Raw genomic sequence first — 13,192 nt, forward strand, 5'->3', positions numbered from 1 at the left:
GTCTTTGGTCGAGTTGACTGATTTACTGATTTGGTGAGAAAAATATTCCCTCATCATGCTGCGCTTTAACCTATGGAATCTTTTCAGAGCCTCTTTATAGAGGCATTTAGCAGACGGATCATAGGACTTTCTCCAGGAACGTTCTAATTTTTTACAGAGACTTTTCGTAGTTCGGTGAAAAACCAGGGGCCTGAGTGTTTCCATCTAGAAGAAGTCACTGGCCTAAAAGTGGCAACCATGTCTAAGGCAGAGGTGACCCAGCGATTAAAGCTGGATGCATCACTGTCGGGATCACCCGTCATCTGTGGGCTAGCTTCTAGGAGTATCGGCCCCATAGCTTCTGGGGTGACCTTTCTCCAGTTTCTTCTTTTGTCAGTGATCGGCAAGGATTTAGTCGGCCTGGATTCTAAACTGAATCTGAACGGTACCAAGAAATGGTCCGACCAAGTCAGGCGCAGAGGTGCCGCCACTTTAAGGGTAGGGTTGTTAGAAAAAATCAAGTCCAGCTTATGCCCCACAGTATGAGTAGGGATGGTAACCGATTGCGAGAGATTTAGACCCTCTAAAGTGTCCATGAACAGTGAGGCTGGGAACACTTTTCATCATTGAAGTGATTTATGACACCAGGACACACAGAGTTTTGAGGATAGGAAAATGACAACCTAATGAAAGATATTCTTGCAACATATAAAATAAAAACATTCCATGACTACTGATTTTGATTTTTCTTGATACTTTATATGCTGGGGAATGGCCTTCCTATTTATTTCATACCCTTAGTTAACGAAAAATGGGATTTTGAAGCCCCGCTAATTTAACAATGTGCAGGTTGAGTCCGGCCTAACTTTGAACATGATACTTAGCTTAGTCTGCATTTGACATCTAAGCACCCTGCACCTCGATCTTGCTCTTAAATGGCACAATAAAAGCTAAATTACATAATGTTAAGTTCAGCATTTCTATTGCAAAAGCAGGTAACGTGTTCCTTTTGTGCGTATGCATTGTGTATATAATAATTGCGTAGCTTAACCCTATCCAAAAGGCAATGAAGCACTGCACATGGGCAAAAGAGAAGGTATAATTAATGAGTGATAGGAGGTGAAGCTGGTTCTTAGAGTGGAGGGTGGCTCTAATGTTTTGCCTAATGTAGTGGTCTTTAAAGAGGTGTGCCTTCAGTCTGTTCTTGAATTTGTGCAAAGTTGAACAAAGTTGGGGCAGTCCAGAGGGATACATGGAGGTCGTTCCAGATCCTGGGGGGCAGCTTTACAAAGAACTGACGCATCTGCGTAGATTCCTTGTGTCACCTCCAAATGTACTTGAGCCACCATGGATGCGCTGTATTTACAATACAGTGCACCATGGCGGAAGGAATTATAGATGCGTCAGAAATTCTGACGCATCTGTTGGAGGAAAAGTTACGCATTGTTTGAGTTTGTTACAAAAGTGACGCATCTCCAGCAATGCACCAGAAAACATAGGTAGGTCCCATGTCAAATGCCCTGCGTCAATCGTCACGCCTGGTCTGAGCAGGCATAGGAATTTTGACGCAGTGAAGGCGTAGAGTGACGCAGTGAAATATTGTCAATTTCACTGTGCCAGTTCTACGTGGCTTTTTGCGTGGGAACGCCCACCCTGCATATATTATACCCAGTGCAGGTATAATGTGATGTAGGGCTTTACAACGTGACGCATCTCCCTAGATGCGTCACGTTGTAAATGGCTGCAACTTTTACGCTGCCGCTGCGTCACAAAGTGACACAACGGCGACGCAAAAGTGACGCAAGGGGCTTGTAAATCTGCCCCGCAGTGTATAAATGGAGAGGACAGGTTGCCTCGCTTTTTCCCTTTTACACATCCTTATCTCTAGTGTCATGGTGTCTTGACTGCGTGTATGCATCCAGGACTATCTGGAGTGTGACACAGCTGTTCAAAAGCTCCTGCCACAAGGTTTGCTCCACTTGCAAATGGTAAAAGCTTTGCTATTGGCTCAGTTGAGGAACTTGCTATTAAACTAGCTTGCACCATGTGGGCACTCTACCTACAGATGTCTTATAAATGCGTCGACATGCCAAATAAATAGCCAATTGGGTTTCATGTTTTAAGGAAATGTGCATGCAGTTAGGGCTTCTCTGACAGGCTCACACCGCTCAGAAGTCAAAAATACCAACTACCCAGGGGTATTGATACATCCTGGGGAAACTAGGAGGAAAAGACTGGTTTCCTTATAAACCCTTCCCAAATTAAAGCAGATAAAAGTTAGCAACACGAAATGGTAGATGTCACATGCTGAAGTGATAACCGATAGATAATGCACCAAATTTAATTTGACAATGCTGGATAATCTAGCAGCTATTTTATAGGCTCTAGCTGCACCATTAACCCCGCCCTCTGTGAGAATTCGACTCCCTACCTATTGACCCTACTGATGAGGACAGCTCTAGCCTTCCCATGGATGCATTCATTACAGCGACAGCCTCATAGGGCATACGTTATATGGCCTATTTTGCTTTCTTTTTGAATTCCATACCCATGTGCAAAGAAAAAATTAACTATAAGGCAACTCAAAATTCAAGGCCCATTGCGATTGCACTTGGACTGCCACACTGGACTCCCAGTTTACTGGACCTTGCAACTGACCATTGATTTGCAGGCGAATATGCTAACCCAGTGCCTTGGTTAATTTTCGATATATTGTGTGGCAAGGACTTCTGCCAGGGATAGAGAAACCAGACATCCTAGTGTTCAGCCTTAAAAGTCAGAGTCATTCACAATGCCTAAGACTCCTTCCTCTGCAGGTGTTGGCGGCACAGGGAGGCTTCGGCCTCTGATTGTAGTGACACCGGTCTCTCAACTTTAAAAAAGGGGGCAACATCTGCAGCAAAAAGTGGGTCAAGAGCTTCTGTCCTTCAGGTGATACCTGTGGCACATCTTAGCATGCTTGGTTCCTGTGCATTAGCCCTGGGGCTAATTAGCCCACTTGGGTACCCAAAAGACTAACCACATGGCCAAGCAGGCACCTCTTACACCTCCAATGTGTGGATATTCCCTTCTCTAATCCATTATTTATATTACACTCCTGGGGCCCTTGGGTCTCTGGGTGATCTGAAGTAGGGACTCCAGCATTAACTCTTCACCCTCACCACCACCATCAGAGTGGTCACCCCCTGAGACTGTTGCTTCACCACTTGATGTCAATCTACAACTAGCACACAACCCTAACCCTCAAGGGTGGTACTTGCTGTTTGTGTTTTGCAGGGGCTTACCTGGTCCACGTTTCCTGTTGTCTCTCACTCACACAGCACAGGATTCCAGGCCAGAAAGTGCCCTTCCAGGGACACTCTGAGGGCCATCTTCTGCTAGTTAACTCATGACCCACCACAGCAGGCCAGATCTGTCTTCTGCACATACTTTCCTCTTGGGTCCACTAACTAGTCCATTGGGGTCATAGTTTCTCTGTGGGCATCATGGGAGCTTGGACCATCAGATTTCCATCCTACCTGTGACAATTACTACCTGGGATGCTGTGTGCATGAAGCCTAAGGCATACAGCTACCCTCATCTGAGCAACCACCCCTTCAACCAAGGATAACTGTTACTATTGGGTGGCATGGATGTCCCTGACCTGGCAGATCCAACTCTTACAGTACTGCTGAGGGAAGATCAACCATTCCTCTACCATGGTACAGAGGGCACAAGTATCACACACCCTGTTCAATTAGGCCACCTGAAAATACTTTACTATACCATGACAGCTTTCGCCATCACCATTTTAGGTGCCAGATAAGAAGACTTCATTGGAATCAGAGCTTTAATGAGCTCAAGGTAGTCCTGTTGTCCCTGCATCTTCACTAGCTGATCTCTCCCCTCATGGAAACTACAAGGTGGGTGTGATACATAATGGAAGTTTTGGCATCCTTGCCTAGTAAACTTTGTTTAACTATAGACGTGAGGCGTCCTTTTCTTCCTCTTGTTTTTGGAAACATCTCTATGTGTACCAGTGCCTGTATACTGCGCGTAAGAGGCGATGCCCATCGTTTTAGAAAGGGCCACGCCAACTCCCAAAGTCCATGCTTTATAAGTATCCTCAGATATTTAAATATTAGTAATAAAAAGGCAACTAATGCAGAAACGTCAACAAGAGGACACTACATTCAAAGTTCTTGCAGCTGAAAAGGATCCCTCTGGGTTTTGTGTCAAGAGGAAGCTGGTTGAAATGGGTCTATCTCCTGACATGTTTAATTTAGTGTGAAATAAATCAAATTATGGTATGTTAATGTGGATGTGGATATGGCATGTCTGTGATTTAAAACTGAAGGACCTTAACCATGGTGAGGGGATACCGCGCATTCTCATCAAAGATAGTTCACTCTTTTGCCTTCATTACTTAATTGCTGTTTTGTAGAACATGCTGAAAAATTGTGGATATCAAATCTTTTTAAATTTAAAAGAAGCCAGAAGATGACGTTTTTTCTACAAATAGATGTTTATTACACAAATTATACACAATACGAATAGGGGAGTGTGCGGGCATTTAGATCCTCTTGCTGATCCTCTTGTAGGTGAGGTCTCCAAGGGTCAAGATCTGAAAGGAGAAAGATGACATTGCTTTAAACTGGTGTCTACAAGTATGCCAACATTCTCATGATACTCATAAACTTTTGTTGGTCTCGAACCTCATTAATATACTTTTGTTGGTCTCGAACCTCATTAATATCTTTCTGAAGCTCAGTGCTAAATTATAATGTTTTAACAAGATCTTACTGCCCCTCCCCACATTAAAGATCTTGGAAAGTGGGTTAGCGTGTATAGGCTAATTACATAAGGGTGTTTTTCGCTGCAACGCGAAACCCATCAAGGTTTCATTGCTATCCCAGTGATTGTACAATCCTTGCCAATCAACCTATTAAAGATTATCTTCAATTACACCGCAGCAGCTCATTTGCACCACATCACATGTATCCCGGAAGTAGACCCAGATCACCTTCCAGTGATTTAGTACCAGGTACCCTATGAGCTTCTCTGGGCCACATTCTGTTCAATGACTATCCATCAGTATTCTTTCTGTTCCTTGAATCAGATTCGAAGAAAGAAACTGCAGATGGTTCAAACACCTTGCTCGTTATATTAGCAGACACAAAATAAGACGACCCATTAGAAATTGATGTGAGAAGAGTTTAGGGAGGGAATGAGTGAGTGAGCGAATGAGTGAGTGACTAAGCGGCAGTGAGTAAATCACATTATTGTAGGAGTATGCACTAACATGGGAAGTATTTTAGTATTTTATTGTGCTAAAAAAGATCTAGTTTCAAGTATATTTTGCACATTTAAGCCAATGACATTTCACAAACACTGAAATTTGGTAGACTTTTATGATTCACAATGCATAAAAAATAAATATACATAACAGTTATGCATATCCCTGCATATTTGCAAACGTCTATACACCCCGTACACACAATGGGGTCTATTCATATATTTCCAGGAGAGCATTGGCCAGAATACTTCTTTTTAGTCCAGGGGCTTAATACAGGATTTGTCAAGCCTACTGATGAGCAATTGAAAAATGTCTAGTGAATTCTGGTCCTAAGACTAGCTACTAGTCACTACTGCGTAACCTTGTACTTTGGGTTCAACCACTAACTTTAATCAACACGCAGAATATTTTTACGTTTTTCTACAACACATATATTGTCTAATGCCAAAAACCCCATATGCCACAACAGGCTCCTGTGGAACCCATTTGCAGCTTTGCAACTAAATATTCCATTACGGTTTTAATGACAAAGATGGCAGTGGAGAGAGAATAGGAAACGTTATTGGAGAGAAAGGAACTCGAGTTGAGGAGAGGCACAGCAAGTAGGGGCAGATCGTGAACTTACATGGGTGAGTATGTCGCCAGAGAGCTCAGTGACTGAGCTGATGCTTTTCAGGTTCGTTACCAGTCTGTTATCCCCTTCCAGCTTAACAATTGACTGCAAAGACAAAAAATAAGGTAAGAACATGCACAGAATACAAAATGGCAACTACGTGACACTACAAAAATAGCTCAAGAAATTGTGTCAAACAGCCCCCCCCCCTTCAATGTATGAAACATTCAACCAGTGATGAGCTTTTAGCCTGCAGAACTTTTGCATTCTGGGAACTGTAGTTCCATGCTTCTATTAAAGGACTGAGTCCTAAAGTCAGAACGTGAAATGTGAACTTGCCTAAGGGCGAGGCCTTGGGTGAGGGTGCCATGCTTTTGGCAGCTGTCCTCAAGCTCCCTGCCACTGGATTAGTTTAAAGCGACCAGGCCTCTGAGGTGGACAGTCAGGCATAGGCCTCATAATCAGAGATATGATCAGGCAAAACCAACAATGTATTAATGTAACGCGCATGCGCACTATCTCGTGCCTCGGTCTCTCCTCAGGTGTTTCCGTGAGGAAAAGACAGGTGCACCAATCTGGCCACAGTGGCATATACCATTCACCCCCGCGGTGCAGGGGGCACCGGGCTCCAGGATGCCCCTTCGGCCACTGCGCAGTGGTGGCGGACGCTTGGGGGGGGTCAAGTTTGATGACCCCACTGTCTGGCCACTCACACTGTGCATCATTGTGTTGCACATAAAGGCGACACTGCAGGGGCGGCTCTAGGCTCATGGCGGCCCTGGGCAGGGAGCGTAGGTAGGGGGCCCCGGAAGAGGGGGTCCCCCCCGGAGCTCAGGAAGGTGTTTTAATAAAACCTCCAGAAAAGGCGTTAGATGACCAGTACCTGCGGCTACTCCTACCCTTCCGAATTCGTCACAGAACAATAAAATTTAGGAGGATGAGGGTATTGTGACACACGCCGTACCCAGCAGTGGGTAGGGAAAAAAAGAAGCCAATCAGGAACCAGGAGGAACGCAGGTGCGGAGGCCAGTGAAGAGGGGGGGTCAGGGTGTTTGGAAGTGGAACAGAGCTGGAGGCCGCCAAATCCCTGCCAGGGGCCGCCACGCAAATATGTATCCATCCTCCGAGGATTATTATATTAAGGATATATATTGGCAGGTGCGCAACACCCATTAGAATGAAAGGGCTTCAGCTCCCCCGTCGTGTGTGGCAGCCCGGGCTCAGACAGCTCCCGGGCCCACACACAGCCGCACCCGAGCACTTCACAGGTCTTTAAAAGACCATGTGCATGTGAATGAGGCTTTGTTGATGTTTAACCCCTTCTACGAGCCCCTGCAGCACCGCTCTACCTACTGCTTAATGTTACAGCCCCCCCGAAATGTTTTCTTAGCCCCACCCCCGAAATGCGGCTCTAGTTGCGCCTCTGTATATTGGCCTGGCGGCCCCTGGGGTTTGGCGGCCTTGTGCAGGTGCACAGCTTGCACATGCCTAAGGCCGCCCCTGGACACTGCAATTCCACACTCTTTATGTAGTGTGTGACTGTGTGTTAATATACTTAGGCGCCTTGTCAATTGTATGAAGCGCTAGACAAACGCGACTACAATGCACCAAAATGCTCGTCTGTGTCTAACTTCCAGCAAAGTCGACTGGTGCACGGTGGAAGCGTCCCCTGGTTACATTTGTTTGAGGGGGCAGGGGGGTGGAGGGGGTGGGGCTTCTTGTATGTACCTGCGGACCACGGGAGGATTTACAAAAGGTGAGACTGGTGTGAAACTGGAGAACCGAGGCAGCCACTCGAAAACCTCCTTCTTGTCTCAAATCACGCGGTGCGTCTGCGGGTCCTGGTAAATAGCGAACACGCCCTTCGCATTTATGGCCCACACTAAAGAATCTGGATATAATTACAGCTTTTGGGCCAATAAGTAATCTGAGCGCAGATATGAAACCCTGCCCCGCCCAGAAAGAAACAAACAGAAAGGTTTCTAATGACTTTTTAACCGTCACCTCCCTGGGAACATGGCGCCCTCCCCGGACCGCACACAGTGATTCAGGTGGCGCGAGACACCCACGCAACGCTTGACAAACTTATCGCCCGATCATTTGTCACATTCAAGACACTTTGTCAATAGAAACAAAAGTGGCCCCGTTCTGCTTTCTCCCGATTCAGGTGCGTTTCATAGTGCTTCACGCATAATGTAGACATTGCATATATTAAATGCGCAATTGACCCAGTACTGCATGCGAACAGATGGGAAAATGCACCTCTTCAAAAATTAACTTAGTTTTGTGTTGTTTTGTTCAATAATAATGTTTAGGATTATATTTAACATACCTGCTATCCCTTTCTACTTGCATTTCTGTATTTAAATACCTGGATTTGAGCATTTCACTGGGCTATCTGCGCTGCCTATTAGACGGGTCTGGTGACTTAGGGGACGGATTCGCCCACTGTAGTGGCCTGTGTTCGACCTCATGGTCACAGGTTCAAAGTCCGGGGGGGTCCACTACTTTCATCCTTCTGAGATCGATAAAAGGACCATCATTGAGTTGGACAACAGTAAACATCTGTTATGCAGCGCCAAGATACCCTTGGGTGAAGGAGCGCTTTACAAATACTTATGTTTCTGAACAACTTACCCCTGGTCCGGATGCATATATGCTAGGAGGTCAGAAAAGAGTGAATTTGCCAAAACCTACAAAATTGCTACCTTTGAGTGTCCCTAGATTTAACACGCTTGTGCTTTGGAAATGAAACATATTTTAACTCCTAGGTACATTATGCAAGGGCACAGCACAATCACTCATGGCGGCGAGGATAGACATCTGACATGACATTGGCGGCGAGGATGGAAGGCCTGGCGCTCTCTCTGCTGTAGATGCTGGAGCAGGTCAGCCAAGAGTGGGGCGGGCGAGCCTCCTTACCTTGACCTTCTCCCCGGTCAGGGTCTCCAGCTCGGCCTCCTCTCCCAGGGTGAACTCGTTGACCAGGACTTTGCTCCCCGTGGTCACGGTGACCTTGAAGGATTTGCCGCTCTGCTCGATCTCTGAGGTGCTCTTGATGTCTTTACCTTTCTGGATCATCTCATCGGGGAGACCTGCGGATAGAAGAGAGGACAGATGTCACCAGGAGCCATACATTCTGGATAATGCTGGGAATTCCATGATCCTAGGATGGGTGACCCAAGAAACTCAGATTCAAGGCAAAGGTGCTTTGACGACTTAAGTGCTTTCGATGAACGTAAACCCTAAAAAAGTGTCCCTGTAGGCAACAAGGACTTCTGGGCTTCAGGTTAGAGTGAATATTTAGCTTCATCCCCCCCTCCAATCACCATGGACCATCTTTGCTCAGCCTGAACGCCCTCCTCACTGGCCAGGTTGCACCGCCCTTTCTGCACCATTATTCAATAGTGTAGACCATGCCACCCCTGCTCTGTCTGACCCCCTTAATATCACATTGACCCCCTCCTCGACCTGTAACTCTGTGGTCATTCAATGCTTTCTGCTATGTTTGAGACCCGTCTCCTCTGCTCAAAGCTTCTCTGCTCACCCTCATGCCATCTTAGGTGGACTGACCCCCTCTTCTCAGTGGGAACCCCTAGAGTCTTCATAACATGCCTTTCCTGACACAGAACCTCTGCATAGTTCAGATCTCTGTCCCCACTCCATACGCTCTTGTCCACTTGAGCACCTAACCCTGCCCTGTTTGCTGAGCACCAGCCTTGTAAAGCAATCACCCCCTCAGCTGGGACTCCCCCTCTGCTCCACTTGAACAGCCCCAGCTCCCTCAACGCACCCTGAACCCCACTACTCAAGTTAAACACCCCCTTATTATTCCGAAGCCTACCATCCTAGCGGCTCATTCTGCAACTCTCCGGTCAGTTTGAACTACCTGTGCCCACCGTGGTGCTCCACCGCTGCCCTCCACTGGCTCCACTGTGGCATTTAAATGCCTACAAGCTGATTTTTTTTTTTGCAAAGTCTGGTGGTTTTGTTGTGGCTGAAATTGCAATGTTGCTCTTTTGCATACAACCCATGTACCCCAGGGTTCGACAAGAATGGGGCACAGATTTGTTGAAGCGGGCTGGCACGGCAACCATAGACGCGGTGGGCTGCCATGGGCCAGTCCTGGGCAGTGGTGATGCAAGGGTGCTGTGAGTCCAATGCAAGCAAGGGCAATGGTGCCTGGATTGTTTATAAAATACAGCTGTAGATGGGCTGCAGAGGGCCCCTCACACTGTACACGCTACTCCAAGCACAGCTGCACGTCTGAGTCCAGATGTGCAGGCAGAGTGCTGCAATGGACACATCTCTGCGTCTTCACGCCTGAACTTGCGTGTCTCACCTGAGGGCATCCCAGAGATGCATTCTTAGCCCAGGAAGGGATGCTTCATTCTGCCCACCCATGCCAGGCTGGCCGCTGTCACAGTGAATGTTCGCTCGAAGGATAACAGTCCATCAATTCAATGCAATGACATCAAAGCATGGTGCATGTTGTTTCTATAGCGCGGCGAAACCCACGAAGGAAGTTTGAGCACTTTACAAAACGTTTAAGTGCATGATAGCTTGTGCTACGTGAACTCGTGGAATAGAGGTTAAAGCACACAGAAAGAAGACAGGGTGCACGAGTACAAGTGAAGGGCACAGCTGGAAGAGGAGCAGTGCATGAGTATAACAGCTGCATAGAAGGAGAAGCTGCAGGTGTAAGATCTTTTTTATAAGAAATAAATTACAAGTCGTAGTCATAGTTAGAGCATCCTCTGGTGCTCAATTAGAATAATATGTCATTTCAGCAGTAAGTGGTTTTGCATTTCACCCATTTAAAATCGAGACTCTGAAATCACAACCTAAATAAGTGCAGCAAAATGTTTTGCACCAAAATTTGATCTGTAATTAATAGCACATTAGCCCTTTACCCGCTCAGTGAATTGACACAATATATAAAATCGAAAAGCAAACCTATATACAGAAAAAACATGATTAATATAATTGTCAATTGCCAGCCAGTAAAAAAAATATTCAAGATCTGAGTTTCCAAAAACAATTTCTGTAAAAAAAAAAGCGATTCTTTAAAAAAATTAAAAAGTGCTCTTTAAAAAATGTTAAAACATAGATATAAAACAATTTGTTACAAAATATTTTCCTGATTTGCAAATGTTTTTCATGTGAATCCCAATGTGTGGAAGAGAATTAAACATTCCTCCAGCACTATATTTTCCCATTGAAAGTCAGCATTCGTGATTCTCACTTGTCCTCAGCAGGTGCCCACCCTCCACCCAGCGCCACTCACCGATGGCCTTCATGAAGGGTTCGAAGTTCTCCTGGGACTGCAGCTCATACTTGCCGGAGAAGTTCATCGTGCCTGAGCTCCTGGGTGCGGCTGGCAGAGGAGGGAAGGTGCCAGCCGGCAGAGGGTGCCCGCTTATATGAGCGGCGGCTTACCTTGAGAAGAGGTCAGAGGCCGCGTGATGCAACGTCTTTTATGACTCGGCTCAAACATTAACCCATGCCAGGAGCGGCGGGCAGTGCCACTTACCCCCTGGCGCAGCAGTTATCACAGACAGGGCACATTTCACCAGCATAAACTGCTTCGGTGGGGCACAGACCGCAGACATTTTTTGCATCCACAACCACCTCCAAACGCTTTTCTACAGTGCCATCCACACGGGAGGAGCTACCAAAAAGTGCAGCAGGTGCAGTGGCACCAGGGCCCAGGAGTACAAGGGGTCAACTGTACTTTTATGTGTTGCTGTTTGTTTACTACCAAGCTTGGCAATGGGGCATGTTCCTTGCTTGCAATACGTCGCATGGCACCTTTGCTACACCACTGCTCACCCCACACCGCCCTCTGCACACCCAGCCAGCTCAACAACAATAATCAAAAAGCACTGGCAAAGTCAATAGGTCTCCCCTATGAGAGGTATTGGTTTTGGCAGTGTTTTGTAGCCATACTGTACAGCAGCTAGAATGCTTTGCAGTGGGGCTAAAACCAATTAAAAAAAGCACTATGACGCTGCAGGGCTAATACTTTTTTTTAAAGTGCGTTAACGCAACGCTGGATGCATTACATCGCTTTCTTATTATTATTTTTAGCAATGCTGCACAGCTGCCACACTGCTGTAAAGCATTGATAAAAATCATTGCTAAGGTCGGCAATGCGGATGCTGTTCAGCAGGGACAAAAGGCAATGGAAGAGCCAATAATCTCATTGGCGAGATCTATTGGAATTACCAATGCTTGTTAGGTCTCAGCACCTGTGATCCAGAGCAAATCAGTCAATCTCCCCGTGAGTGAAGAATAAATGATGACAATTGGCAAAAAATCGGATCACATAAAGTAAGCAATTGCACCCATGGCCATGTTTTAGTAAAAATATATTTGGAAGCAGCTAACATCTGTTGTCACAAGAAACATCAATTTGAAAGGAGAAAGGCCTTCTTTGCATAGTAAAACATAGCTTAAAATGGCAAGAGGTTAACATGGACGATAGGGAAGAATAGATAACAAAACTAGTACCTCAATCACAGTAATGAAGCTGAAGCAATCTGTACTTGGTCCATGCTTCAGCCAAAAAAAGAGGAAGTGAAGCTAGCATGAGCTGGCCAATTAGAAGGAAGCAGATAAGAGTGACAATGAAGCCAACAAATGTTAAGTAATGGGTGGGCTGCAAACTTCTTGTTGTATACAATATCTCTCACAAGTGAAAGCGCATACAGCGCATGCGTTGTCGCAGACAAGACCTAAAAAGCTAACAGGATGAGTCACTTTACAAATGTGATATGAGGATCATACGTTTGAATTTACCTTCTTATGCACGTACAATAAGGACCTGCATAAGGAGGTAATTGTATCTTTTGTAAAAGTGCTTACATGAAGCAGAAGAGTGACATGAAGCACTATATAAAATAGGTATTTTATTTGCAAACCTGATGGATGGAGTCTTTGATAATAGCACCACCCGCTCATGCACAATAGCAGGCACACAAAAACTTTGTACCAAATCAGGTTACTTATATAAAAATAAGGAGATTTGAGGCTTGGTGATATGAAACATTAGGCTACATAATTTTATTTGATTTCTAAGAATTGCATGCTTTACCAGACAGAGTTAATACATTCCAGTCTTCCACAATTCAGTTTAGGCAAATCGCTTCAACACTGTTTTGAGCATTCTGTGTTCAGTATGTATTTGCAAATTTGGACTGACCATGGAACCCCAGAGTTATGACTGTGCCATCTGTTGGTTGTTCAGTTATTTTGCCACTGGTGTGCAGCTGGTGCCGCAAGCCAACGATACCACCATCTAAGACTGCTCCCACTCTCCCTTC

General features: G+C 45.7%; 1 protein-coding gene across 1 annotated transcript; it reads right to left on the minus strand.

The window, feature by feature from the left end:
* Positions 1 to 4,464: 4,464 nt before the first annotated feature.
* On the minus strand, positions 4,465 to 11,308 carry FABP1 (fatty acid binding protein 1). The gene is made up of 4 exons (XM_078678686.1): positions 11,155 to 11,308; positions 8,790 to 8,962; positions 5,880 to 5,972; positions 4,465 to 4,582 (listed from the first exon to the last, which is right to left on the minus strand). The coding sequence occupies exons 1-4, from the start codon at positions 11,219 to 11,221 to the stop codon at positions 4,532 to 4,534; spliced, it is 384 nt and encodes a 127-aa protein (XP_078534812.1). The 5' UTR covers positions 11,222 to 11,308; the 3' UTR covers positions 4,465 to 4,531.
* Between the last annotated feature and the right edge of the window lie 1,884 nt (positions 11,309 to 13,192).

The sequence above is a fragment of the Lissotriton helveticus genome, chromosome 2_2 (genome assembly GCF_964261635.1).
Source record: "Lissotriton helveticus chromosome 2_2, aLisHel1.1, whole genome shotgun sequence".
In the NCBI taxonomy this organism is placed as follows: domain Eukaryota; kingdom Metazoa; phylum Chordata; class Amphibia; order Caudata; family Salamandridae; genus Lissotriton; species Lissotriton helveticus.

What these genes read in the sequence shown, in the direction of transcription:
- FABP1 (XM_078678686.1), bottom strand. Translation starts at nt 11,221, where the DNA reads ATGAACTTCTCCGGCAAGTATGAGCTGCAGTCCCAGGAGAACTTCGAA. An exon ending in TGACCGGGGAGAAGGTCAAG is followed by an intron (nt 5,973 to 8,789) that starts GTAAGGAGGCTC and finishes TTGTCTTTGCAG; the next exon opens with TCAATTGTTAAGCTGGAAGG. An exon ending in CTGGCGACATACTCACCCAT is followed by an intron (nt 4,583 to 5,879) that starts GTAAGTTCACGA and finishes TTCTCCTTTCAG; the next exon opens with ATCTTGACCCTTGGAGACCT.